Source organism: Moschus berezovskii, chromosome 2, assembly GCF_049115385.1.
Source record: "Moschus berezovskii isolate FMDL1 chromosome 2, NW_MosBer_1.0, whole genome shotgun sequence".
NCBI classification, from domain to species: Eukaryota; Metazoa; Chordata; class Mammalia; order Artiodactyla; family Moschidae; genus Moschus; species Moschus berezovskii.
The window spans coordinates 45839621-45866576 of NC_142461.1; the positions used below are offsets into that span (position 1 = coordinate 45839621).

Consider the following 26956-nt stretch of genomic DNA (forward strand, 5'->3'; position numbering starts at 1 on the left):
CTTTAAAAAACCCCTTTACATTCTCTCATTTAATTCTCAAGAGAAATCCAGTTTCAGGTAAGTATACAGGCTCTGAATACGTTACTACCCTAAATGTTACCTCCACACATCACTGGAGAGCTTGCTGGAGGTCTGGACCTCATCCCAGACCTATTTACTCAGACCTGCAATTTACCAAGAGCCTCAGGTGATTCCTAAGCACGTTAAAGCTTGAGATATTTGGCCCTGATGCATAGCTTCTGAGCAGTAGAGCTGGCATAGGGGATGAGCCAGAGACACATTCTAAAAGATGATCTTAAAAAGGCAACAAATGGATTGAACAGAACTAAAGAACACAGAGTGTTAAGGTTGGAGCCCTGAAGAGGGCAGAGCTCAGCCAAGGTCTTGTTAAGTAAGCATACTGAGGACTCAGCAGGCACTGGAGACAACAGTCCTTTAAACCAGAAAAAAGAAATTTGCATTTCTGAATGGAAAAGGGTGGAGTACAATGGAGAATCAATAGTTTGATTTGCTAATCAAGCTCAGGTACATACAATTCACCTGAGCTTTTGATTTCAGCCTAAGTATCCAAGAATTTCCTTCTCTTTTTTGGTTGTAGCGAGTGGTTTGTAGAATCTGTTAAAACTGACTAAAGATTGAACCTGAGCCCTAACCACTGCACTGCCAGGAAATTCACTTGGTTAGTGTATTAAAGTTAGGACATAGCTGTGATTCATCTAAGTTTTCTCCAGGCCTGCTGGAGACCACTCAAAATGACTAGAAGGTTATTAACTAGTATTCTTAAGGTCTATCATTTCAAACACAGCCTTTTTGGACTTACAATATAGCCCTTGTCGGTTGACAAACACCTTTCACCAAAATTCATTAAAAACATGTCTGTTATGTTCTGAATCAAGTATGTGTCTGGAGTACTGTCGTGTGACATAAAATGGCAATATTCTCCACAAGGCAAAATTTTCTAGAGATGGCTACATGTACTTCATGTACATTACCTCTGATTTGCAAATGAGGAACTAAAGAGCTACTGACTTGCTCAATGTTAGAGGAAAAGCAGAGGTGGAAATCAAAAGCTTACAATCAATATAGCTTCTTCACTGTTGAACCCTTTTATAAAACTGGGCTACTTATTAGCACCATGCCTCTGGCATACACAAAGATGCAAAACTTGTAGCTGTCATAACTATAAGGCTGACATTCACTTATTAAATATTGTCTTGTGAAACAAAGATTTCTCTTTTTTGGTCGTGCTGGGTCTTTGAGGGTGTGTGTGGGCTTTCTCCAGTTGCAGTACACTGTCTTCTGTCTTCTCACTGCAGTCGCTTCTCTCGTTGTGGAGCACGGGCTCTAGGCACAAGGTCTTCAGTGGTGGCAGCATGTGGGCTCAGTAGCAGCCTCTTTGGTGTTCTATATCCTGGTTTATACTTCACTCCTACTGACATTTTATTTTTTCTCCTCGTTTTTCCTTTACACACCCCCGGTTCTTCACTATAAAATTATTTTGTATTATCTTTTTAAAACATCACTTTAGATTACTTTAAAAACAAATCAGGGTCTAGATTAATAATGATTTTCTTCCACATTCTAGAAACGCAAACTAAGGTAGAGACAGTTTTTTTCTTCCTAAAGAGACAGAAGCAAAGTTTGTTCACCTAATTTTAAAGCTTTGAACACAAAAGACAGATTAACTTAAATAAAAACAGAAAGGTAGGAGAAAAATAGAAGACAGTCCAAAAAGGCAAGAGAAACACATTAAGTGGGATTCTTAAACTGGTCCATCTAATTATTGCCTTCTGAAAGGCTAAATTTCAAATTAAGGGTTCACAACTCTCACTTTTCAGGTATAATTATCAAAATACTAATTATCAAATGCTACACAACATAGAGACCCAAATTCTCGACCTAAAGTAGAGAAATCACAGAACTGCCTTAAAATACAAAGAAAATATTTTTATTTGTATAACAAATATCCTAAGAAGTAATGACATAATAAAATTAACATAGTTAAAGCATGTCAAGACACAAATAGGTATGAAATGCTATTAATGATTAATCTTTCTTTCTCATCCAAACTCTTCTCAATTATTTTATAGAGTATCTCGGGTATACTTCTGACTGAATCGTATGCATGATGTATCCAGGTGATTCAATTATGAACTCTTTCAAAGAATGGTTCCTTCCATTAGTCCTCATTAACTTTCTTTTTTTTCTTTTTCTTCTTTTTCTCTGGACTCTGAAAATAATCAACAAGAATGCTTTTGAAAGAGCTGGAAATGTACAAGTGACTAAAAATAACTTTTCTTTATAAAAAGCAGTCTATTTTATTTCCCTTGAAAACAAGCTTAGAAGAAAGACTAAAATCTAAAAATCACCTCCGTGATTTGTAGCAAATGATATTCTCTTCCATTTCAGACCAAATCCATTTTGTAATAAGATTCTTAAGTTTGGGAAATGGCTTTTTATAACATGGGAGTTCCAAACACAACAGTGAGTTTTCTAATTGTTTCTCTTTAATGAAACCATTTTAAAAAAATACCTGTTCATTTCTTACAGAGTAGAATAAAATATGGAAACTCTACCCTTGTCAATAAAATATTAATAATTAAAAACAAACATACAGCAACTGCTGTGCTGGTGCATGGCTCTTCTTCAGAAAGTGGTTCTTCCTTAACATGTTTCTTTTTGTCCTTTTTCTTCTTCTTCTTCACAGATGTTTCCTGTTCTTCTACAACTTGTACTACTTCTTCTTCTGTGTCTTCTACATCTTCTACTACTTCTTCAACTAAACAAGTGTAAAAATACTACAATTAACATTGTATCAGGCTTTTCTCCCTTCAAACACCTTTAAGAATGTTTTTTTCCAACATTCTGGTCAACTCTCCAATGTTTATTATATATAATTTTATAGCTGTAAAGGTCCTTCAAATATTTACCTAGTATAATAGTACTAACAATAAATGATAGTAAGCAATTTAAAACCTCTGTAAACCCAACCTCCTCATTCTTTTAAAATTTAGTAATGTCTATCTCATTTGACTGTTTCTAGGGTTTGCTGATTTAACACATGAAAATTTATGCAAAATGCTTAGCATAAACGATTAGCACAATAAAATAAGGACTCAACAATGGGTAGCTATCATTAGAAATTCATTGACCAAACACTTATTTAGTACCTACTATATGCTAGGGCTTATTCTAGACAACTGGAGATACAGCAAGGAATAGCACAGACAAAAATTCCTGCCCTTACAAACCTTTTATTTTACTAGTAAATAGACCAAAAAAGAGAAAAAGGGTACACCATAAAATATTTTACGCAGTAAACAGTCCAAAGGATAAAAGCAAAAAAGAAAGGAGCACAAATGAAGGCAATTCCTGTGGACATTTTATACAGGGTAGTTAGGCAAATACCTAAAAAAGAAAAGGAAGTGAATGATTCACCTATATTGAGGGAAAATATCCCACATTAAGAGAAGAGCAAATACTAAGATTATTTTAGGAGAGAAGGGAAGTTGGCAGGTTCATAGAATAGCAAGGTGGCTAGTGTGGCTGGAGCAGAGTGACCAAAGGAATAGAATTAGATGAGAAGGCAATGGGAGTGCCATTGCAGCTGCTATACTAAGAATGGCAGTGATGGGTTAGGTGCTAGAAATACTTTCCAAGTAGAATTAAGAGGATGTGCTACCAGAATACATTTGGGTTATAAGACAAGTCAATGTTAAAGGCCAAAGCAACTAAGATGCCCATTTGTAAGACAGAGAATATCATGTAGAAATGGATTGGGAGTGGCAAAGATAAAGGAAGGTTAAGTTTGAAAAGCTTAATGAATATTACAAGTCAAGATTCAAATCTACTAATGGGTTTACAGTTCTTTTTGTTCAGTAAGGAAAATGAAACACAGGAGTTAAATAACTTATGTTTTCTTCACCCAGGGCATTAGTCCACATTTGCTGATAGTGCTTTTTGACCCCTAAGCTATTCAGAAACTAAAAGTTAAATCAGTAATCGCTTTAATGCTAAGCACTCAACACAAGTGCAGCTAATAATGGGGGAATTTACTTATCAACTTAAGAGAGCCACCTAGTTCACTGGGGAGCATCTATTAACTATTACTCTATTTATTATGGTAGGCTACCCAGTTATTATTACTCTAGTTTTTTTCATGTAACAGAAACAATGAAGTACTGCTGAATCAATTCTATGCTCAACAAAAATATTTCAGCTACTAATTCAGAAACCACATACCTTCTTTTCTTCTCTCTTAAGCTGATTCTCAAAATATTTAACGTTAGAAATTAAAGTTTTGATACACTGAATATAATCCTATATATTCAAAGAGATATTTCCCCATTTCTCTTATGAAATATGATAAATTTAACAATATTCTAACTCCCTAGAGAAGATGGTTATTAAAACAGAATTAGCTTCCAATATGGTGGTTTCATAATAAAGTTCTATGGTATGCACTTTCCCCATTTTTCTTAATATATTTTTAATTGAAGGATAATTGCTTTACAATATTGGTTTGATTTTTGCCACACATCAACATGAATTAGCCATAAGTGTACATATACTCGGGCTTCCCTGGTGGCTCAGAGCTTAAAGCGTCTGCCTCCAATGCGGGAGACCCGGGTTCGATCCCTGGGTCGGGAAGATCCCCTGAAGAAGGAAACGGTAACCGACTCCAGTATCCTTGCCTGGAGAATCCCACGGACGGAGAAGCCTGGTAGGCTACAGTCCACGGGGTCGCAAAGAGTCGGACATGACTGAGCGATGGAACGGACGTACGTACATATACTCCCCCCCAACCTCCTGCCCCTCTAGGTTGTTACAGAGCCCCAGTTTGAGTCCCGAGTCATACAGAATTCTGTACTTCTTATGCAACAGGAGTATAAATGACATTAACAAAATTCAAACTAACCTTTAATTTTAACCTTGGCCTTTTTGGCCTTCTTTTCAATAACTTCATCCTCTTTGTCTACTTGTTCAATCTTGCGTTTTTTAGAATAGGTTGGTAGTGTGGAGTCACCAGAAGGATCGTAAGTCTTCACTTCACTGAAAAAGCCACAGAATCTTAGAAAATCTTTACAAATGCTTATAATCAAATTAATTCTAAAGAGATTTAAAGGAAACAGTCATGAGGTAATACTTTCATTTTAGTGACGTTAGGGAAGTTTATGAAAGTTAAGTCTCCAAAAGGTAAAGAGATGTCTACCTATTTTCTAGGGAGGTCGATCACACTTCAAGAGAAGTGAAGTAAATGAATTCTGATTTAGTAATCAATGTAGTAACTATAGCACAGAATATTCAATTAAAATAGGAGAAAAATGGAAGAAATCTCTTTAAACCAAGTGATTATACTAGAAAGTAAAAACTGAACCAATTAAAGTTTTAGGACACTGGGCAACTCAATGAAAATAAAAAAGCCCTGCTTAATCAAGTTTAATACAGAATACTCCATTCACAAGAGTACAAGAGGCAGAGGAATAAGAATGGATACATATGGATAAATATTCCTTAAAACCAAGATACCTGCTTTTGTTCTAACAAGGTAGAAAGAAATAATTAAAATACTGAGTGTCAAAAATGTGAACTAAATCTCATAACTGGCGTTATAAGTCATAAGCAAAATGGCAGGAGAACATTAAAAAATTGTTCAAAACAAGCTAAGGAATGTTCTATTAATTTGTCTTGCAGGTTCATGGCTATTAACTTTTACAGGTTAAAAACATGAAACAAAGTAGTGACTACGTTCTCCAGGGTCTACCCCAGGGAAACAAACGTGTTACTAAATTTTGTCTTTGTTTTTAAAAAAAACACCAAAAACCAAGAAACAAACATTTTTAAGGCTCTTGGCACACGGTTTTCAAATTGTTCAGTTCAGTTCAGTTCAGTTGCTCAGTCGTGTCCGACTCTCCGCGACCCCATGAATCACAGCACGCCAGGCCTCCCTGTCCATCACCAACTCCCGGAGTACACTCAAACTCATGTCCACAGAGTCGGTGATGCCATCTAGCCATCTCATTCTCCGTCGTCCCCTTCTCCTCCCGCCCCCAACCTTTCCCAGCATCAGAGTCTTTTCCAGTGAGTCAACTCGTCGCATGAGGTGGCCAAAGTATTGCAGTTTCAGCTTTAGCATCAGTCCCTCCAATGAGCATCCAGGATTGATCTCCTCTAGAATGGACTGGTTGGATCTCCTTGCAGTATAAGGGACTCTCGAGAGTCTTCTCCAACACCACAGTTCAAAAGCATCGATTCTTCAAATTGTTACCCATGTTCTATTTTCATCACCACCACCTACTTCATCAGTATTGAACATTTCAAATAAGAAGAAAAACACCTCTCCCAATAAATATTTTTTTTTATAATTTCATAGTGAGGTCTGAATACTTATGCTTCTTAGCTGCTTTTAGACTTTTGTCTTTTGACTCTTTTTAAGCAAAAATTATTCATACATGCTTCCCCCAAATACACTCAACTCACCTTTTATGTTCATATTTTTCTGCTTTTGCTAATGCTTTTCCTGTCCCACTTATTTTCCTTATCTAGAAAAGAAAAATTATTAATGTTTTCTAAGGCATAATCTCTTTATAATATATACACTAGTATGTCAATAATTTATTTTTTTGGCTGCTCTGGGTCTTTGTTGCTGCATATAGACTACTCTCCAGTTGCAGTGTGGGCTACTCATTGTAGTGGCTTCTTTTGTTTTGGAGCACTGGCTCTGCGGTGCATGGTGTAATTTATCTCACAGCATGTGGATTGTCCTGGACCAGGGATCAAATCCATGTCCCCTGCACTGGCAGGTGGATCTTAATTAACCACGAGACCACAGTCACATACTAGGGAAACTTAACAGTAAGCAGAAATAGAATGCGCCAATACTAAACATACTAAAATGTATCATAAAGTAAAACTGATTAGCAGGTGAAATGAAAATGTACATTAAGCTACGGTTTATTAATTTTTGACATGTAACGTTTCTACAATATGCAGAACATGATTCTTACCCCTCTATCTTCCAACGTTCTCAACCTGGCTTCTAGTTTCGCTCTGTTCTCAACTCCCATTGCAGAACTGGAATCCTCACCAAAAGCATCATACCGGATAGCCAAAACAGTCTTGGCTGCCAGCATCCGAGAAATCTAACAAAGAACTTGAAGTTAGATTTATTCAAACTATACTCCAAGTTGAGATGTAAAAAAATCACTCAAGAGTTTATTCATGAGAACACTACAGCTCAATCATTGACTTTACCAGTCACTCTAGGATTTTTTTAAGTCAGGAATTACAAATGTATTTATTGTAAACCATATTTAAGCCATTTACCTTCTGTTAGAACCTCTGCCACTGTATGATGGCTAACTGAAAAGATCTTGCCAGGAGTCGCTGTTTTCCCATCTTTTCGTTTCTACTATGTAATATTAGACCTACATTATGAGGTCATCCACAGTAAGTACTGCCCCCTTTTAAGCTAAATAACATTTCATTTTACTGAATTTTCATTTATTTCTTTCATCACTCTGCTCTAAATTTTATAAAATTTGTTAAACTAGGTATGTATAAAAGCTTGAAAGTACTTTTAAGCATCAGATTCCTCCTCTGTAAAATAGACACTAACAACTAATAGGGCTATTAAAAGCATCACCAAAGGCCTATCCAGTGTTTAGCACAGTATATGTGCTATCATTTTAAAATGGGTCATGAACGTCGATGTTAAATTGATTTCCCGCCACGCAGAAAACTTCTGATGGGCCACACCCCACCCCGTCCACCAATGAATGGGAATCTGGAAAAGTACTAAAACAGCAAACACTGTATCTTCTAACCTTTTCTTTCAGTGTACACTAGAGTTTAAAGAATTCACAATTCTCTATTTGATGAAAAAGAAACAACAAAGATTTATTGATCACTACAGAATAAGATCAAAATGATTTGGAGGAAAAAAAGGCCTGCACAAGGAAAATTGTAACTCACCTTTCCTTTGTGTTTGGGGCTCGTCTGGCCTACAAGTGAAGCATGATAAATGAGACCATACTTAGGGGTATCTCGTCTAGACTTGAGGGCCCTGAAGAGTGCCTTTTCTGCTCCAAGAATCTGAACTGTAGAAGCTGCATGTTTGGCCAAATTCAAAAGAGAACCTTCAAAAGAAAAGTAGTAACTTTGAGGAAAGTACTTCCAAATATTTGAAAGTCTAAGTATTACAGCCACAGAGTATATAAAAATCAGATATAATATAGGATTTCATAGTTTGGAAGTAGCCCAAATTCCTGATACTTCAGCATTTGTGATTCATCCATTAGCACCACAAGCAGAGGTCTGTGATGAATGTCTATGGCAAACTGAAGCTTATTTGTTTAATCATACCTATTTGCCTGAAGAAATGGTATTACTACCTCACATTTCAGTAGCATACCATGGGAGAGTTAAAAGTATATGTATTCACAGACATCATCCAATATAGCCCTTATTCTTCTGAGACTTATTTTAGACATGAAATATTTTACTCCTTTAAATATTAAAATAATAGGCAAATGAAAAAATTATTAAGGCATCTCAGCAAAATGAGGTGATAAATTCAGGCTGAGGAGATATAAACACAATCAATAATCAGGCATCAAAAGCTGCTACTTTGTCAGATATGCTGCACAGATTTTTCTGTCAGAGAATATCAATATTAATAGTCTAGATACATGTTTAAAATTCAAGAAACATATATTTCTATTAATTCCTGCATCTCTTCCTGCTACACATTTAGCTACATCTATGAAATTTCAGATGTAGACAACAAAACCAGTCCAGATGAGCAACCTAGAAGCTGAGGAGATGTGAATGGCCTATTTTTCTGATTAACGATGCAGGTAAAAGAAGTACTCTAGTTTATAAACACTTTGATGTAAATAAATTCTCTATCAATAGTATATACAGGCACACTCTGGAGATATAGTGGATTTCATTCCAGGTCACCACAATAAAGTAACTGCTGCAATAAACTAAGTATACGAATTTTTGTTTCCCAGTGCATATTGAAGTTATATATTATGGATAGTCCACTTAGTGTGAAATAGCATTGCCTGGAAAAACAATGTACATACCTCAATTTAAAAATGCTTTACTGTTAAAAACATGTTAAACATCATCTGAACCTTCAGCAAGTTGTAATAGTAACATCAAAGATCACTGACCAAAGACCAACATTACAAATATAAGAATGGAAAAGTTAGAAATATTGTGGGAATCACCAAAATGCAGCAGAGTCATGAAGTGAGCAAGTGGTGTTGGAAAAATGATGCCAATGGACATGCTCTACACAGGGCTAACACAAACTATGAATTTAAAAAACACAGTATCTGTGAAGCACAGTAAAATGAGATAAACCTGATTTCATCCTTCTGTTTTTATCCGATTAATTAACCAAAACAAACTTCTGACGACGGACCACAGTGTCTCAGAAGAGGTAGTGACTAAAGATGCCTTCACTATCCGAAAGGAAATCAGGCATACAAATAAAAGTCATCATTGAACACTTGGTCCTTAGTCCTCGCACATACACCATTCACTTCTATTTATTACCCAGATTTATCTTTAAACTCCAGTTTAAAAGAAAATAAGATCCTACCTAGAAAACAACTCTCAATACAATACCCATGTTTACAAATTATATTAAAATCATCACCTGCGTGAGCAATAAGTCGTGCTCCAACTAATTCCCCAACCATGACTGTAACATTGGGTGCAATGGCCATCATTCGATTTTGCAGATATTCATAAAGCTGGGTTCTATATTCAGAGATTTCAATCACCTAGTTTAAGAAACAAAATGAGTAAGTCATAAATAGTTTAAGAGTAAAAGCAGTATAAAATTCACATGTCTAAAACATCAGAGCCCCAAATTATCAGAGCAGTTAGTTGTACAACCCCAGGAAAATTAACCATTCCTTAACTCAGTTTTCTATAAAATGGCTGTTGTGAAATTTTAATCTTTAAAAATCAGACAATATATGTAAACCTAATACAGTGCTTAAAAATGTTAATCAACATTTATTTAAAAAAAAAAACTTGAAAGGCTAGACATTTGTGTCATCTTCTGTGATTGTCATATAGCTATATTCAAATGAGGGGTAAAAATTGCAGGCTATAAACATTCAGATACTGCTAACAATACAAATCAACTAGATAATACTCCTTTAACTTCATTTTAGGATATATTTCTCCCTGCAAGTATATAAGTCAAGATGGCATCAGATGAGGTAGTGACTGAACACCCTCATGTTTATTTATCAGGTGAACAATACATTTAAAAATCATCACTGCCATCAGAAATTACACAGCTGGTACTACCCCCACGAGTTTCCCTATGGTGCGTAGTGTACCTGAGTGCAAAGGTGCAGAATGTTGCAAATATCTTCTTCCGAAACTTCGGTTCCCATAGATATCTCTGCAGCCGCTTTCACTTCTGCTTCAACCTCCTCTGGCAGTAATTCAGAAAGTTGTGCTGAGGCATAATTCTTCCTATCGCCTATGGAATGTTTGCAGAGGATGAGGGAGAATCACTCTTCAGTAAATTATATAAAATCCAGAAAACAGTCAAAAGAAAAAGTAGAGATAAGCCAATGAAAGGGATGCCTGAACAAAACAAAAAGCAAACAAGTTTGACCAAGTAACTTTACTCATGTAGGCTTGATTTTAGAGATTAAAGTAATTCATTTTATGAACAGTCCTCAGGTTCCTCTACTAGTATTATTATTATAGTAATAGTATACAACTTAATATTAACAGTATAGATAGCAATACTGTTTTTAATATTAATTACTATTAATGTATTTCAGGATACTTCCCAGTCCCACAGTTGTCCTTATTAATGGCAACTTCAATAACACACATTCACCGTAAGAAGACAGTTCAGGATAGTGGGGAGCGATACAAATTAGGATCGACATATACACACTATGATATATAAAACAGACTACTAATAAGAACCTGCTACACAGCACAGGAAACTACTCAATACTCTGGAATGACCTACATGGAAAAAGTCTAAAGAGTGAATATATATATAACTGATTCACTGTGCTGTACAGTAAAAAGTTAACACAATGAGTGTGTGTGCTTAGTCACATCCTTTGTGACCCTATGGACTGTAACGTGCCAGGCTTCTCTGTCCACGGAATTTCCCAGGCAAGAATACTAGATTGGGTTGCCGTTTCCTCCTCCAGGATATCTTCCTTGCACAGGGATTCAAACCAGGTCTCCTGTGTTTCCTGCACTGGCAGACAGATTCTTTACCACTGAGCCACCTATACTCCAAAACTTTTTAAAAAAAGAAGCCCAAGAAAAACCAAATTAGAGAACTATGTCCTCTACTGCACCGTTCCGTTCCGTCGCTCAGTCGTGTCCGACTCTTTGCGACCCCGTGGACTGTAGCCTACCGGGCTTCTCCGTCCATGGGATTCTCCAGGTAAGAATACTGGAGTGGGTTACCGTTTCCTTCTCCAGGGGATCTTCCCGACCCAGGGATCGAACCCGGGTCTCCCGCATTGGAGGCAGACGCTTTAACCTCTGAGCCACCAGGGAAGCCCCACAGGCCACTGAAATCAAATTTTGTTTCTGAAATCTAGCAGATGTTAATATGGATATACTCCTCAAACATACAAGACTAAAAACTCTGGGAAGAGAATAAAAAAACCAGTAACTCATGTTTTAGGATTTAAATATATCACTATTTGCAATACCTTAAAGGATAAAGTTACTCACCAACTTTCTGTAAACACTTGCAGTATGTCAAATTATCCGAAATAATTTTTCCTAACTCAGGGAAATGCCAGCCATACCATTCTCTACAACGCATAATGTAGTTGTTTAGTTCTTTATCTAAGTCATCTAACAGGGCTGCAGTAGATTAAAATGAAAAAGAAAACAGGAATTTAAAAAGCTTTAAAAAAACTTGTGACGAAATAGTCCGTCATCCCAAACAGAAACTCTGCTCCCATGAAATAATTACTCCTATTCTCACCACTCCAGCCTCTGTTGATCTCTTCTATTCCCTCTATGAATTTGCCTATTCTAAGTATCTCATAAGGGGAATCACACAGTATTTGTCTTCTTGCAAGTAGTCTATTTCACCTAGCACAGTGTTTTCAAAATTCATCTATGCTGTACCATATATTAGAACTTGTAAGGATAAATAATATTCCATTGTATGTATATACCACTTTGTTTATCCCTTCATCTGTTAATAGGTACCTGGATTGTTTCTATCTTTTAGCTGAATCATGATGCTATGAACATAGCTGCATAAGTAACTGAGTAACTCCTTTCAGTTTTGAGGGCATACACAACTAGAAATACAACTGCTATTTAAAGAAATGTTTAAAACTGGAAGTTGTTGAGACTTTGATGTCCAAAAATCACTGAATGATTTATTACATATATAAAGCAAAAAAACCCCACACCCATATCTTAAGGTTTTATCATTTTTTCACGGAAAAAGATTAGTCAATCAGCTTACATTAATAGTGTAGCGTAATTCCTATTATCCCCAAGTAGTCAAATTATAATTAGTTTTCCAATTTTCTATTCTGCATTTCCCAGTTTACTTACTAAACTTCTAGCTGGTCTTTTTCTTCCTCAACAATCACGAAAGATACAATTTTAATAGGAAAAAACCACAATGAAGAGACAGATTAGACCTCACATGTCCGATACTCACAAATTGCCTGAACAATCATGGTGTCCACTTTATCAGCACTAAATTTCAATCTGTATCGGGACAAGCTGGGGAGAAGGGAGAAAAATACAAATTACTAAAATAGCATCTAGGAAAAGCATTTAATTACATCTTAAAAAAAACCAAACTTTTACCCAAACCCCTCTCCTGAAGCTACATTATTTTTTCTACATGGGAAAAATTAGCTAAACAAGAATATAACATTCAAGATCCCAAAGCACACATTTCGAAAAGAAAACAATACATCTGTCCCATTATAACCTACATTTCTGTAACATGAATTCATTTATGAATGACAAATAGGATAATATCGTGTAGTCCAAGTCATACCAGTTCATATGACATGACTTCTGCAGCACTCTTAATGTCTTATGCCACCAGTAAGAAAAACTACAGCAGTTTCTTCTCTTCATAAACACCCAAAGAGAAGAAAGCCATGGAACAATAATATCATACATATGGGTTTTCTTAATCCTGGCACTGTTAACACAGAGGCCTGATTACTTGTTGTGGGGGCTATTCTGGGCATGATGTGCAACAACATCCCCAGCCTCAACCCAACTGCCACCTGTCTTCTGAGGGATATCTGACTGCCTTAGATCAGAGTGACTACTGTGCACAATGCCAATTAATCTTAATTTGGATCCTAACTCAATTTAGCTATTTGTTCTCTCTTAGGAAAGTTTATTAAAAAGTTTTCCCTGACTCTTGTGCATTTTGCTCATTTATAAAACTCACTTTAATCCTTTCATTAATCTATGCTCAAATTTTATTTATTCAAAGGTACAGACCTTTGTTTATGTAGTATTTCTTTTAAAATATTTTTATTAGGCTGCTCTAAGAATTGATGCTTTTGAACTGTGGTGTTGGAGAAGACTCTTGAGAATCCCTTGGACTGCAAGGAGATCCAACTAGTCCATTCTAAAGGAGATCAATCCTGGGTGTTCACTGGAAGGACTGATGCTAAAGCTGAAACTCCAATACTGTGGCCACCTCATGCGATGAGTTGACTCACTGGAAAAGACTGATGCTGGGAGGGATTGGGGGCGGGAGGAGAAGGGGACAACAGAGAATGAGATGGCTGGATGGCATCACTGACTTGATGGATGTGAGTCTGAGTGAACTCCAGGAGTTGGTGATGGACAGGGAGGCCTGGCGTGCTGTGATTCATGGGGTCGCAGAGTCAGACACGACTGAGCTGAACTGAACTGAGGTCTTAGCTGTGGCATGCAGGATCTAGTTCTCTCACCTGGGATCAAACCAGGGCCCCTGCATTGGGAGCACAGTCTTAGCCACAGGACCACCAAGAAAGTCCCTTTAGTATTTCTTTAATATAAACCTGTCATTTTTTCTCTTTTGGCAGCATGTGGGAATTTACTTTCTTGACCAGGAATCAAAACTATGTGCCCTGTGCAGTGAAGTGTGGAGGGAAGTTCAAACATGTCTTTTTAACTGTTAACATTTCTTTAGGGTTACAAAGTTACACAGGATTTGAGTCTTTTACCCACAATCTTTTTATTTCACAAACCCTAGTATGTAGTGAAATTTCACTGAATGCCATGTTTTTCAGGAATACATATATCACAGTATAGCAGAAATGCCTGTTCTAACGGACCTCTTATTAAACATGATAGGTTAACATGTTTCTCTTTGCCTCAAGAAAAAACTGAATAAAAATCAGAGTAAAACAACAAACATACACAAAGCAGAAAAGAAAGATCATTAGCAGATGAGAAAGTTCAGGGAGATGCCAAGTAGATGGAGTAGCAAATGATTTAGAAGATATAAAACAGGGGGCGGGGGAGCCCAAGAACTGCAGCATCTAATGCTGGAGAGGTAAAGAGTGCCATCACGTGAGGTTTAGAGCCCAGACAACGAAGCCAAACTGCCTGGGCTGAAATAATGGCTTCATCACTTACCAGCTATTATGACTTTGTACATCAATTTCCTCATCTGTTAAATGAGGATACTATAACTACAATCCTCTTCAAATTCCAGAGGATTACATTAGTATTTGTAACATGCCAAAACAGTGCAATATAAAGTAAAAATAAGACGACTATCTTCCAGTAAATCTCACCTGTGTGCCAACCCAAGACACATAGCTGTCATTTCACGTGGTTCTACCCCAGGGATTAATCCATCCATCTGTGAACGGATTCCTCTCATAAGTTCATTAACAACAGGACTGTGGATACAACTGAGATTCAGTTTTTCCTATATGAACAAGAACATTTGTATTAAATACAGAAACTTCTCCTAAATATTAAAATAGCATTGATTTAAACATATACATTTCTCAGTTTCATAAAAGCAGTTTTGGGTATATGTGTGGGAAGACCACTTGAACATACTGTTGGTGGAGGTCAAAACTGGCATAAGCTTCTAGGAAGGCAGCCTGTGTACACGAATCAAAAGCCATAAATAGATCTGGGTCTCAGGTCCTTTCCCTAATGTCAGGGTCCCTGAGGTACTTTCAAAATATGCACTAATGTATATAAGTACAAATATACATAAATCTTTATATACCTCATACAAACAGGATGATTCTGTCTTGCAAGCCTTCATTTTTTTCACTTTGTAGGGTACTTGCTAACTCCATACAAATCTACATAGTTGTATTTTATCAAATGCAAATGACAGGCATGCAAAACTGTAAATGCCACATCACATTTAAAAGAAACACATATTTAGTATTTACACAGGAGATATTCAGTTTTGCAAAAGGAGAAACTGAAAAAGAGAAACAGATACTCATAATCCCACTAGTTAGCAATTTGCCCTCCTATATGCCTTTCTATGTGTATGTTTTTTTATGCTAAAGTGTAGTTTTTAACAGAAAAATATGAAGATGAGATTGATACTGAGACTGACAGTACAGAAACTTTATTACGTGACAGTATTAGAAATAATCTAAACAAATACTAAGTTCACAATTCTACCTTAAAAAAAAAAGAAAAAAAACCCTCAAATCTCTTCACCAGTTTGCTACCTCCAAACACCTACAAGGAATTAATCCTTACTTCAAGAATGAGGGGACTATAAATCAATTATACTTCAATTAAAATAAGAAAAAAGAGAGATATGTTCATGTGCTTGCACTATAAGACCTATTGTAACTACTGAAAATCAAACCTTCACCACTGGCTCCTAAAATGTCCTGCTTTTCAGGTTTTGGGGCCTACCTATCCACTCTTTCTTTCCATTCTTACTTTAATTTTTAGCAACTCTACCTCCAGTAAAGTGTTCTAATAAACATATACACTAAAAAATATATGATTCCATTTACATTGAAAGGAAAAAAAGTCCCTAAACAAAAATATGGCAGGATATAAACACAGTGTTTTATCTGAGGTATTATATATCCTTAGTTTTGACAAGCACATTGAAAACCAATTATTACATAGCATAAGGGGAAAAGATCAAGAATTCAATCCTGAGAACTTAAAGAATTCATTACAAAAGTCAGGCTTTTTCATTCATTACAAAGGTCAGCTCTGATTAGAAGGCTAAAGAAAACTGTAACTTTACCTTTATAACCCCTCCTAGTTTAGCATCAGCCACAGCCAAGGGTTCATGGGCTTCTTTAACTATTTTCTTCAGAACTTTCTTCAATTGCTTATTGATTTTGCCTTCCATTAGAGCTGTGAATGCTTGTCAGGAAGAAAAACAAAAAAGCTAACTCAAAACTTTATCTTCAAAACTCATGATCTTATTTAAATTTTATAAATAAAGCCAAAAAGACAAAACACTTCAAAAGATGAATTTAACATTACTTCTGAAATGAAATGATAAACATTACAAACTTCATAATCTCATCAGATCTTCCCCCCTCATTTGCACTCGAGAACCAGGAGTTAAACCAGATCCAGCATTCCTTTCCTGTACGTCACCCAATCCCTCTGAGCTCAGAATTATACAACCTGTTCTGTGATAGCAAATAGATTCACTCCCCTATGCATCAACTGATCTGATGTTCTGGATTGTGAAGTACCATAAAAATCCTGTCACGACTGGTAAAAAGGAGTTTATTCATTTTGAAGGTTCTGGCACATTGTAAGCATGCCTGAGTGGAGGTCTTATCTTTGCCATCCTTGATCCAGATGTGCCAACAGGCCTCTACTACTAATTAATGTCCAGTGATTGGGGAATTACTACCGAGGGCGGCCAGTTTGATTTGGAGACTGTTTTCATGTTTGGCAAGCTCTAAATGTGCTACTTTTAACTCTCACCCTTTCTTAGACCTGTACTGAGATTCTCTGCACCCGCATCTCTTCTGGTATCTGTCTGGGTTTTGGCCAAATTTAAAGTATGCCTGACAGAAAGTCTGTCACAATTTCTAAAAGGTCAGGCAGTTTGTGCTTAATCAGCCAGGTACTTGTTCTTTCCTCCTGACCAAATTTCCATCAAATCCATTTCATCTGGTATCTGGAAGATGAAAGGTGAGGACAAAAGTAATCTAGCTATCACATACATCTTACAGAGAAGTCTTTACAAATAAGCTAAGATTCAAACTACTTCTGTTGAGTTCTAACAATTTACATATTGTGAAACACTGACTCCTTTCTAATTTATATTTCTCTAATAACTGCAATCTTCCCTTGCAAGTGTTTAATCTTTTATAATTAAAAATTTTTATTTAATGTCCTCCTAGCTAGCTCTCAATCTTCCCTATCATTTACTTTCACACTTTAACCTAACCTAGTGCTCTCCTTTAACATTTCTTAAAAGTAAAAAATATCTACGCTAGATCCTATTTTAACATTCGTATACAAAGATGGTGACAGGGATAAGGGGAAGCCGAATCTTTCCCTTTCTCTATTAGGCACTCCTCAGCATCCCTCAGCACCTTTTCCTTCATCCAAATTTAGGCTGACCCCAAATTTTACTGTGGCTGTTTATAAGACATAAAACTTCAAAGTGTGACCAAGACTAAAAACAAACCTTGCCATGCAAATGACACATTTTAGCTTCTGGGACCAATATAAAACTGACATCACACCCCAGACTCTTTCTTAGGCTACAAGTTTTAAACGTAGACCCTGACGCCTACAATCACTCAGTTTCAGTTCTGTAATATCAAAACTGCCTTTTAGCAAGGAGTGGGAAGTTAATTCCCAGGAAGGACTGTTCTAATAAGGTGATCAAGTCCAACTTTCTGGTAAAAATAGATGGGAAAAGGCATTGTAGATTTCTAAGACCAGATTTCTGGCAGAGCTCACTACTTCCATTTACCCAAAAATATTCATGTGCTAGGGCTTTGACAGTGAACAACACAGCCTTTACCCTCATGGAATTTAGACAGAGAGAGTCTGGGACTGACTTTAAATTCTCATCTAGCATGGCATTTTCTCCATTTATTTGACATTATTTTAAGGAATACCAAAAGCTCAGTATGAGTTCAGTTCAGTCACTCAGTCGTGTCCAACTCTTTGCAAGCCCAGGAACTGCAGCACGCCAGGCCTCCCTATCCATCATCAACATGCCGGAGTCTACCCAAACCCATGTCCATTGATTCGGTGATGCCATCCAACCATCTCATCCTCTGTCGTCCCCTTCTCCTCTTGCCCTCAATCTTTCCCAGCATCAGGGTCTTCTCAAATGAGTCAGTATGAGATAACCTCTCAATCCCTGGTTGGGGAACTAAGATCCCACAAATTGTGCGGTGCTCCCTCTCACCAAGGCACTTGAGATCAGAGCTACAGCCCTTTACAACTTCAGGAGGAGTTATTCAAATCAGTCTATACGAATAATGTTCCCCAGAGTTGGAGAAAAGCTAACACAATTTCACTTGGGACATTACCAAAATTCTACCAATACTTATTTTTAAAACTGATGAACAGAACTATCTTTAAAAAAGTTTTTCCAGGCCAAAATGACCATATTTATGTTCTATGGCTCTATGAGGCTTTAATGAATTGATCTACGCAGTCCTAGAACTATTTTAAAAATTGGCCCTACCATTGACTCCTCCTTCCGCTTACCCCTCTGCCAAGGTTGGGGTAGTCCACTGATAAGCCAACATATTTAATTAGATTCCTAATTTTCACTATATAAGGGAACTACGCTTCTCTTTTAGGGTGAACAAAAATTATTTGGGTCAGTCAAATGAATTTTACAGCTTAACTGTTAGCCATATTCCTTTTGATCTTTCATTTTCTAAATATACCATCAAGTAGTCAGCTGACTTGAGATACAGAATTCAAGCAACTGAAAAATTCAAGAGTAGTTTTATATTCAATCTTCTCCTTTTCCCTAGCATTAAAAGAACATTAGAAAACCAAGAGCTGGGCTTCCCTGGTGGTTCAGTGGTGAAGAATCCTACCAAATACAGGAGACAAAAGGTTTGATACCTGGTCTGGGAAGATCCTAGGTGTTGATGGCATCTAAGTCTCTTCACCACAATTACTGAAGCCCATGTGCCCTAGAGACTGTCCTTAAATAAGCATAACAAAGCACAACAAAGAATAGCCCCTGCTCGCTGCAGTGCAGCAACAATCACCCAGCACAGCCAAAAAGAAAACCAAGTGCCTACTGCCAAGCCTACTTAGTAAATTCTACTCTATATCTGCTGTCTCATCACTAGGACTATTTGAAGGATGTTAACAGTCATCACCCATTCTTCTAAATCATAAAAAATATCATGCCCTTTTAGGGAAACTCTTATGTATGCTTCTCCAGTTTTTGTTTTAAAAAACAAAAATCCACAATGCCCCCTCCCCACCTCTATTAGTTTTCTTAAATCTTTTAATAATATTGTGCTTTTTTTTTGAACTTTAAAAATGTATATACCTGGAGAGCTGCCTTATTATTTCAACTCCAAATCCTAGCTATTCTCAACTTTCCCACTGAATTAAAAAAATCAGAGACCCGTGTACTTGACATTACCTTGATCCCTTGTAGAACAGCTTTTACTGAATTGTGCTTCAGCATTACGCTGTTGGTTTCCACAGGGAGATCAACTTAACCACTTCTCACCTCTCATCACATGTGGGGAAAAACCAGCCCTATAGTGAAAAAAGCTAACTCAATGTTGTCTCAGTGGTAGTGACGAATTTGAGTTAGATCACTTAAATTCAGTTTCAAAAAGAATGCATCATTGACAACATTGAATAAGGTTAACTTAGGCAACTAAAGCAAACAATTTCTTAATAAGAATAATGAATTACCCATATTTAAAAAACAAAAAAGCTAGTCTTTGATTTTACCTGCCAATGCCTCTGCTGTATCCTGAAATTTCTCAAAATGTTTCAGCTTTACTCTAGAATTAAGAGAAAAAAAAAATGTTATGAGGGCACACTGATTTTGCAAATGCCACATATTTAGAAAAGGTAATGGACTGCTTCCAAGGCATACATCAATAAAAGAAACTTTCCTGCCACTGCATATTGCTGCAAAGGCAGAGACTTCATAAAATGACCAATTTCTCTAAATGCTAGGCTAGTAACATTCAGAAGAACTATTACAGATATTACAGGCTTTGGAGGAAACTTAGAACAGCAGAAAAGTATGCCACCGTATCTAAACAGGAAAGATGCTGAAGCTTCAACATAACCTCTGCTGCTTAAAGCTAGACACAGACGCCTTTTACTATATAGGATAGAAAAGGTGTAAAGGTCCCTCCCATGAGAATCTCATGACACTGATTTGTCCATCTAGTACAAATGCCATGAAAAAATAACAGATCTAAATTTTGCTAACCTCACTTTCCCTCCTCCTCCCTATTCACTTATGTAAAAGGCAACATTGTTTTATATCAAAACAAATACATTGTTAACCCATTGCTGTCTCAGTGGTAGTGACGAATATTTGATTTAGATCATGCAAATTCAGGTCCAACAAGAATACATCATCGACAACAATGCATCAGGTTACTCAAATAACTAAACCATATAGCCCTTTAAAAGGGAAAACCAAAACCAGTCTCCCACTGAGTCTAAAGCAGTATTATCTTCATACTGTTCCCTTACCTAGTCGGGGAACATCCTAGTGGCACCTCAAATGCACACTTACCAATACAAAGATTTTAAGAAGAAAGCCGTTATTTCACCTTATTCCACCTCACCTCACCACCAATTTCACTCATCTGAAGTGGCATCTATTTATATCTCAATATTTGCATAAACACATATATAGCTGTACAACACGTATAAAAATGCAATCATGTTATATGTATTACTCTGAAGCATAGTTTTTCAGTATACCATGTTTCTGTAACAGTTTAGTATGACATTTCTTAGGGTTCAATACTCTTTAGCAAGCTTAAGTAGTTTCCTTTGATTCTAGTGAATTTTTATTAGCATTAGCAGATGAATTATCAAATATGCTTTGGCATTCAAGGACACAATCAAGAGATTAGTTAGGTCCTTACTAAGGACCACATTCACCAAATGGGCTATTTTACAAGGTGATTCACAGGTGGTGAAACAGCATTCTTGACTCTACCTTGAGGAAAAGCCAGCTCGCTCCCCCACCACTCATTTCTTAATCTGGGTATGAAGGTTATCAAACTCTCTTTTCTTGTCCAGAGACCTTGGGGAACACAGGTCTGTCTTTCTAGGATTTATTAGCTAGTTATTATTAGCTAGCTAATATTTCCTAACTCACTTCAGGGTGAGTTAGGAAATATTAGTCATGAAGAGTGAATACACTAACTTCAAAAACATCTGAATATCACTAAGAGAATTTGTATGTTAAGTCTATTAGCAGCCCATGCTTTTTTTCCTTTTTGGCCACACCCTGTGGCTTGCTGGATCTCAGTTCTCTAACCAGGGACTGGACCTGGGTCCTTGGCAGTGAGTGCTGAGTCCTAACCACTGAACTACCTGGAAACTCCCACAGCCCACACTTTTGACAATTATTACTTTTAACTTTATACTTAATTCACAATCAATTTACAGTTTAAAACATCTTACAAAATAGTGATTTTCGGGTGCTTCCAATCTCGTCTGCAATTAATACAAATTAATTGAGACAGCCTATGTTCCAGATAAAGAATATAATAATTAGGCTCATACCAATGTTACTCCTGAAACAGAGTTCAAAAAGTTATGGATATATTATATGAATGAGGGGGACACACAAACTCGCAGAACAAGGCAAAAACAAAAACAAACACCTCTAAATGTTAACTGGTAAGTTCTTAGTTTCATGAAGACTTACATTTTATTTGCTTTCTCTGGAGTTTCAAATTCTTTCCATAAACTATCAACTTCTTGAAGTTTCTTTTCATTTAAAACCTGCAAATAAATGGATGGAATTTAAATTGAGTTGGATATTTGTTAAAAACTTTCTATTTTTAGAGAGCCCCTTGACCCCTTCACAAAACCTATCATATCCGCAAATCAAAAAAATAAAAAAAATTTGCCTACATTCTACAGAAAATTTATTTATTGCTATGATCTCCCTAATATGAAATTATTAAGGATTTCTCTAAAACTTAGATGTCATCAGTTATAAGACACATTCTGACATAAGAAATTTTAACATGGGAAGGGGAAAAGGGGGCACTTTTACCTATGAAATGCAGTCATTAACATTTAGGGATATATTCCTCAAGACTTTTTGACTGTCTATGCTACATTTTATTAATGTGTACTTTCAGGAATCATGCTATACACTTAACATATCATGGATGTAATTCTAGGTTTAAACAAGAATCGCAATGTATCAACATCATTTATACCCTTTATGTATTTGTAAATGTATACATGTATTTCTATAGGACAAATTACTGAAAGTGGAGTTAAACGATCATATAAGAAATGCACGTTGACAGATGTATTATCAAAATGCTTTCAAGAGCTTCTAACAGTTTCACTTAAATCAAGAACGAATGTAAGTTCTTATTTTCCTCACCAATACTAGGTGAGAAGTCAACTGTTCAAATATAAGCTAGGGTAGTATCAGTCCTAAAATGCAGTTCCCCCATATTTAACATCTTGAAACTGGGATGTCTTACAACTGATGGCAGGTCAGTTTAATCAGCAGTGCAAAATAACGGCATATTATGTTTGATGAAACACAGTATTATAAATATATATATTTGCCAGTGTTATTTTATGGAAAGTTAGCTGATCAATGAAAAATTATACTTTACTGCTAAACTACATTTCATCAAATCCCTAACATCACAGAACATTTATATAGTAAGACTTATTTCCCAGTTATAGCCTAATACATATTTCATGATAAAACATCAAGAAATTTTCTGTCAAGAGTGGCAAGATGATTTTAAGGATTTGCATTGTTTAAATTTAACCCCCAACAGAGCCGAATCAAATATATTTACAGAAGTGGAAAAACAGGAATCAGAGTAATGAAGTAGTAAATGCAAAGCACACTTTCATATTAAAAAATTACGAGCTATGAACTGTTCTATTTTTGTCACGAAAACTTTAGAACCCAAAGACATTTCATCAAATCTCAAGAAAGCACTGAAACTTGTAGTTCAAAGTTATTTTTTTGAAATAATTCACAGAATAGTTGTGGTTTTTTAAAATAGTTCACTCAGAATATGATCAACCATACCCAAAGTCCAATGACTGCTGAGACGATATGTACCACCAAACAGGGGATATGACTAATGAGTAAAACTCACATTTTTTTAAGTTGAAAAGTATATTTGAAGATAATATTTGGAAAACAAAACTGCCATATTTAAGAGATATTATCAATATTCACTAAGGTAAAGCACCAAAGGAAATGTAGTGAAATCATGTTAATTCATGACCACTGAAAGGTCTTCAAACAATACCTTGGCTATAGTTATGTTCTCATTTGTGGGCAACATACTAAAACAAACATGAAGGGTGAACAAAAATAAAATTAGGCTACATTTTCTGTTATACATCTGTCTCAAACTTTTAATCATTCATTTTCAGACAAGGAAATCTGAAACATTAGTATGCAAAATTCAGAGTTTATAATTTTGAATTAAGAGGGAACAGTTTAGCTATTGTTACCACTAAAATCTTTAGCACTGCTGTTACATTGTTACTTTACTATAAAAAACACTATATGTACTTATTTACATTTACAAAAATGAGTTACAGAGCATGTAATTATAGTCAATAAAGCTTGAAAAATATAGTTTAGTAATCATGTTGTATAGGAATTTTGGTATTTACATAAAAAACTTTGAGATCTCAAAAAATAAAGGAACACACAATACTATGCTACACAGCAGCACTGTACAATGGGACTGATTGAATTAACATTAAAAATTCCATCTCCCCAGCTTTACCAGTCACATTTCAAGTGCTATACAGCTGTATCAAAGAAGGAAATGGCAACCCACTCTAGTATTCTTGCCTGGAGAATCAGATGGACAGATAAGCCTTGCAGGCCATGCTCCATAGGGTTGCAGAGAGTCGGACACGACTGAAGCGACTAAGCATGCACGCACCCACATAGCTGTATGCAGCTACTGGCTACCACACTGGGAAGCACAGCTAGGAAAGATCTGGGATAGTAAAGGATTGGGATAGTAAGGCTTAAGAATGTTGAGTCTTATTCTGTGTGCCATGTGACATAAGAAACACAGGCTTGAGTTTTTGCAATTACCTACAAATGATAATAGTTCTTTTAGGTATGTCTCTGTATTTGTATATAACTTTATTAACAAGTAACAATTTTTTAAAGTTTTAAATTCTTTTTGAATCACTGTGTATATATGGATATGCATATACTGGGTCATGATATAAAATGTATTCCTTAAAAAAAAAGTCTGAAAAAACGTTCTTAAAGGATTCTCATTCAAGGATGAATTTGAGGCAACCAATATATTAATAATTTTATACTCCAGCATTTTGAAAGATCATAGGAAACGGAGCTAACAACTTTGTATTGCATATTTACACACAGATATTTCATATACAGTGAGATTCACCCCTTTAAGGTGTACAATTTACTTTCCAGGAATTTTCACAAAATTGTGCAACCATCACTTATCCAGAATGGAAGTCTATTTTATTCAGAATCAATAACTGCTACTAATACTGAATATTTATAAATGAAGCATATTACAATATATTCAAGCCTTCAGTTATTTCTAATATTGGGTGACATTATAGAATTTTTTTTCAAAAATTTGAACAAAAAAACTTGCAGATAAACATTAAAAACTGCAATAGAATACTCAAGACTTACTTTTATGGAGAGTTCTCTTTATTAACAAAAATCAATAATTCATCATATGACTTCATACTTTATGACCCAGATCTAGAAACCATACAATCGCTAAGCCAATTCCTCCCCACCATTAGAGGCAACTACTAACAGTGCAAAGTTACCCTCCCCTCTTAGCATCCAGATCAGGACAGTACACATTAACATCAATTTAGATGAAATTCATCCACAGACACTGACTCTTACACAATAGATTATGCTGGCTAAGAGAATTTGGGGACACGTGAAGAATTTAGAAAGACTTCAGGAAGCTGGGGAAAAGCTTAATAGAGCTGTTGACAGGCTCTGAAGCACTTTAGTCTCTTAAAATTGCTAATATTACAATCTCAGACAACAGTAATGAGAGGAAAAATAATCAAAATCAGCTTTGGGCTAATTATCTTATCGGTTTTCTTAAAAATAACAAGTATTTACCTTAACATGCAAACAGAAGTATATTTTCAAATGTCAAAAAGAAACTTGGAAAAATAAAACGAAAAACGTCCCCAAGTATTTTGATATGTACCCTTCCAAACTCTCTGGACCCACACCACACAATTTTAAAATTCATAACTAGAATCATACTATATATTTTATTTAGCACTTATTTTGCCTTGTCAGTACATATGAAAATTTTTTTCTTTGCTATATTCCTAGAGCTCGAGTGCCAGGCACGTGGGTGGTACCTAATTTACCTGATTCTTCCTAACATCTCAACAGCATCGTACTATATGCACGTCCCACTGTTCAATTATTTCCTTGCTGCTGAACTGAAAGTTAACTTTCTTTATTAAAACAGAGAACTCAAATTGGTTACCTCCAGCTCAGATTTCTTCTCTGGGCTTCAAACTTGAAAGGACCCTTGTATTTCCAAGTTTAACAGACAGCAAAAGCTTCACATAGCCCAAACTGGAACTCTATTATCCTCCCCTCTCCCAGCCCGCAAATCCCTAAAACTTCTCTTCCCTTCCCTACCTCCACAGAGTCAACATTTAAACGCAAATCTCGCATACTCTAAAATGCGTCAGGCAATCCTGCCAATTCTACCTCCTACTCTGCGCAAAAAAACTATATTAACAAAGTTAGATGAGGTCATTTCTCTGTTAAAACCTTCCAGTGATTCCTCAAAACTCTCAGAACAAAATCTAAACTAGCTATCATAACCGGTAAAATTCTAACACGGCTCTTGCTCACCTAACTGGGCCAAAACCTTCTACCGAACCCTACGCCCCCAACAGCGCGGCCACGTGTTCACTGAAACATGCGCCTCCCAGGCCCAAAGTCTTCCCCTTCCTTTCAGAGCAGGGGGACAGAAAAGGCACCCACGCGATCCTGAACACTGTCGTCCTCTCCTACAGCTTTCCCTCTCATCTCCTGCCCAACATCCGCCTTCCCCCTCCAAGAGCTCAATCTCCCACCAACCTTAAAGATGGCGTAGCCGACGGACGTTTCGAACAGCACCAGCATGGTGAGGACGGCTCAGGGCGCTGCGCGGCTAGCCGCGAGCTCTCCTACCAGTGAAAAAAGACGAAATCTACGGTCCCTAAAGGGCCGTAAGGCCGTAGCCGGCCAAAGACCAGCCTTCCCGCAAACAAGCAAACCACGTTGCCTAAACGTTCCACATCACACCACAAGCAGAACGCTCGAACAGGAGAGTTCCTCGCTAAAACCTCTGGGAAATGACCTCACTTCCGCCAGAGGACGTACCACGTAGAGCGCCCTAACTTCCGGTATGTTCCCGCCACAGAGAATCACAAAAATATCGCGAGATTTCTTCCGACCAAAACGAGCTTTTACACTGTTCAATTCATTTCAGTTCAGTCGCTCAGTCGTGTCCGACTCTTTGCGACCCCATGAATCAAAGCACTTCAGGCCTCCCTGTCCATCACCAACTCCCGGAGTTCACTCAAACTCATGTCCATCGAGTCGGTGATGCCATCCAGCCATCTCATTCTCTGTCGTCCCCTTCTCCTCCCGCCCCCAATCCTCCCCAGCATCAGATCTTATAGGCTCAGGAAACTCTGAAAGCGAAAAACTTCGCTTTTTATTACTGTTTTTTGAACT

General features: G+C 36.6%; 1 protein-coding gene and 4 non-coding genes across 6 annotated transcripts; all 5 read right to left on the reverse strand.

Annotated features, from left to right (window-relative positions):
* Nucleotides 1-1926: 1926 nt before the first annotated feature.
* On the reverse strand, nt 1927-26556 carry NOP58 (NOP58 ribonucleoprotein). Of its 2 annotated transcripts, none has more exons than XM_055397925.2 (15): nt 26315-26556; nt 21887-21963; nt 19933-19985; nt 16256-16377; nt 14805-14941; nt 12707-12771; nt 11752-11886; nt 10371-10516; nt 9674-9800; nt 7975-8138; nt 7008-7142; nt 6481-6542; nt 4919-5052; nt 2616-2779; nt 1927-2230 (listed from the first exon to the last, which is right to left on the reverse strand). In XM_055397925.2, exons 1-15 carry the CDS (start codon nt 26357-26359, stop codon nt 2180-2182), a joined length of 1617 nt encoding a protein of 538 aa, XP_055253900.1. In that variant the 5' UTR covers nt 26360-26556; the 3' UTR covers nt 1927-2179. The 2 variants fall into 2 exon arrangements, with proteins under 2 accessions (XP_055253900.1, XP_055253901.1); XM_055397926.2 differs by lacking the exon at nt 26315-26556 and adding an exon at nt 19613-19731 and having other exon boundaries at nt 21887-21965.
* Nucleotides 9441-9524, reverse strand: LOC129538773 (small nucleolar RNA SNORD11). Its single transcript, XR_008682313.1, has one exon. It is a non-coding gene; the product is annotated as a small nucleolar RNA SNORD11 (small nucleolar RNA).
* On the reverse strand, nt 10231-10316 carry LOC129538775 (small nucleolar RNA SNORD11B). The gene has a single exon (XR_008682315.1). It is a non-coding gene; the product is annotated as a small nucleolar RNA SNORD11B (small nucleolar RNA).
* On the reverse strand, nt 19751-19837 carry LOC129538763 (small nucleolar RNA SNORD70). Its single transcript, XR_008682304.1, has one exon. It is a non-coding gene; the product is annotated as a small nucleolar RNA SNORD70 (small nucleolar RNA).
* LOC129538764 (small nucleolar RNA SNORD70) lies at nt 20502-20590 on the reverse strand. The gene has a single exon (XR_008682305.1). It is a non-coding gene; the product is annotated as a small nucleolar RNA SNORD70 (small nucleolar RNA).
* Nucleotides 26557-26956: the final 400 nt, after the last annotated feature.

What these genes read in the sequence shown, in the direction of transcription:
- NOP58 (XM_055397925.2), bottom strand. Translation starts at nt 26,359, where the DNA reads ATGCTGGTGCTGTTCGAAACGTCCGTCGGCTACGCCATCTTTAAG. An exon ending in CATGATTGTTCAGGCAATTT is followed by an intron (nt 11,887 to 12,706) that starts GTGAGTATCGGA and finishes AATCTACTGCAG; the next exon opens with CCCTGTTAGATGACTTAGAT. An exon ending in CAAGTGTTTACAGAAAGTTG is followed by an intron (nt 10,517 to 11,751) that starts GTGAGTAACTTT and finishes AACATTCCATAG; the next exon opens with GCGATAGGAAGAATTATGCC.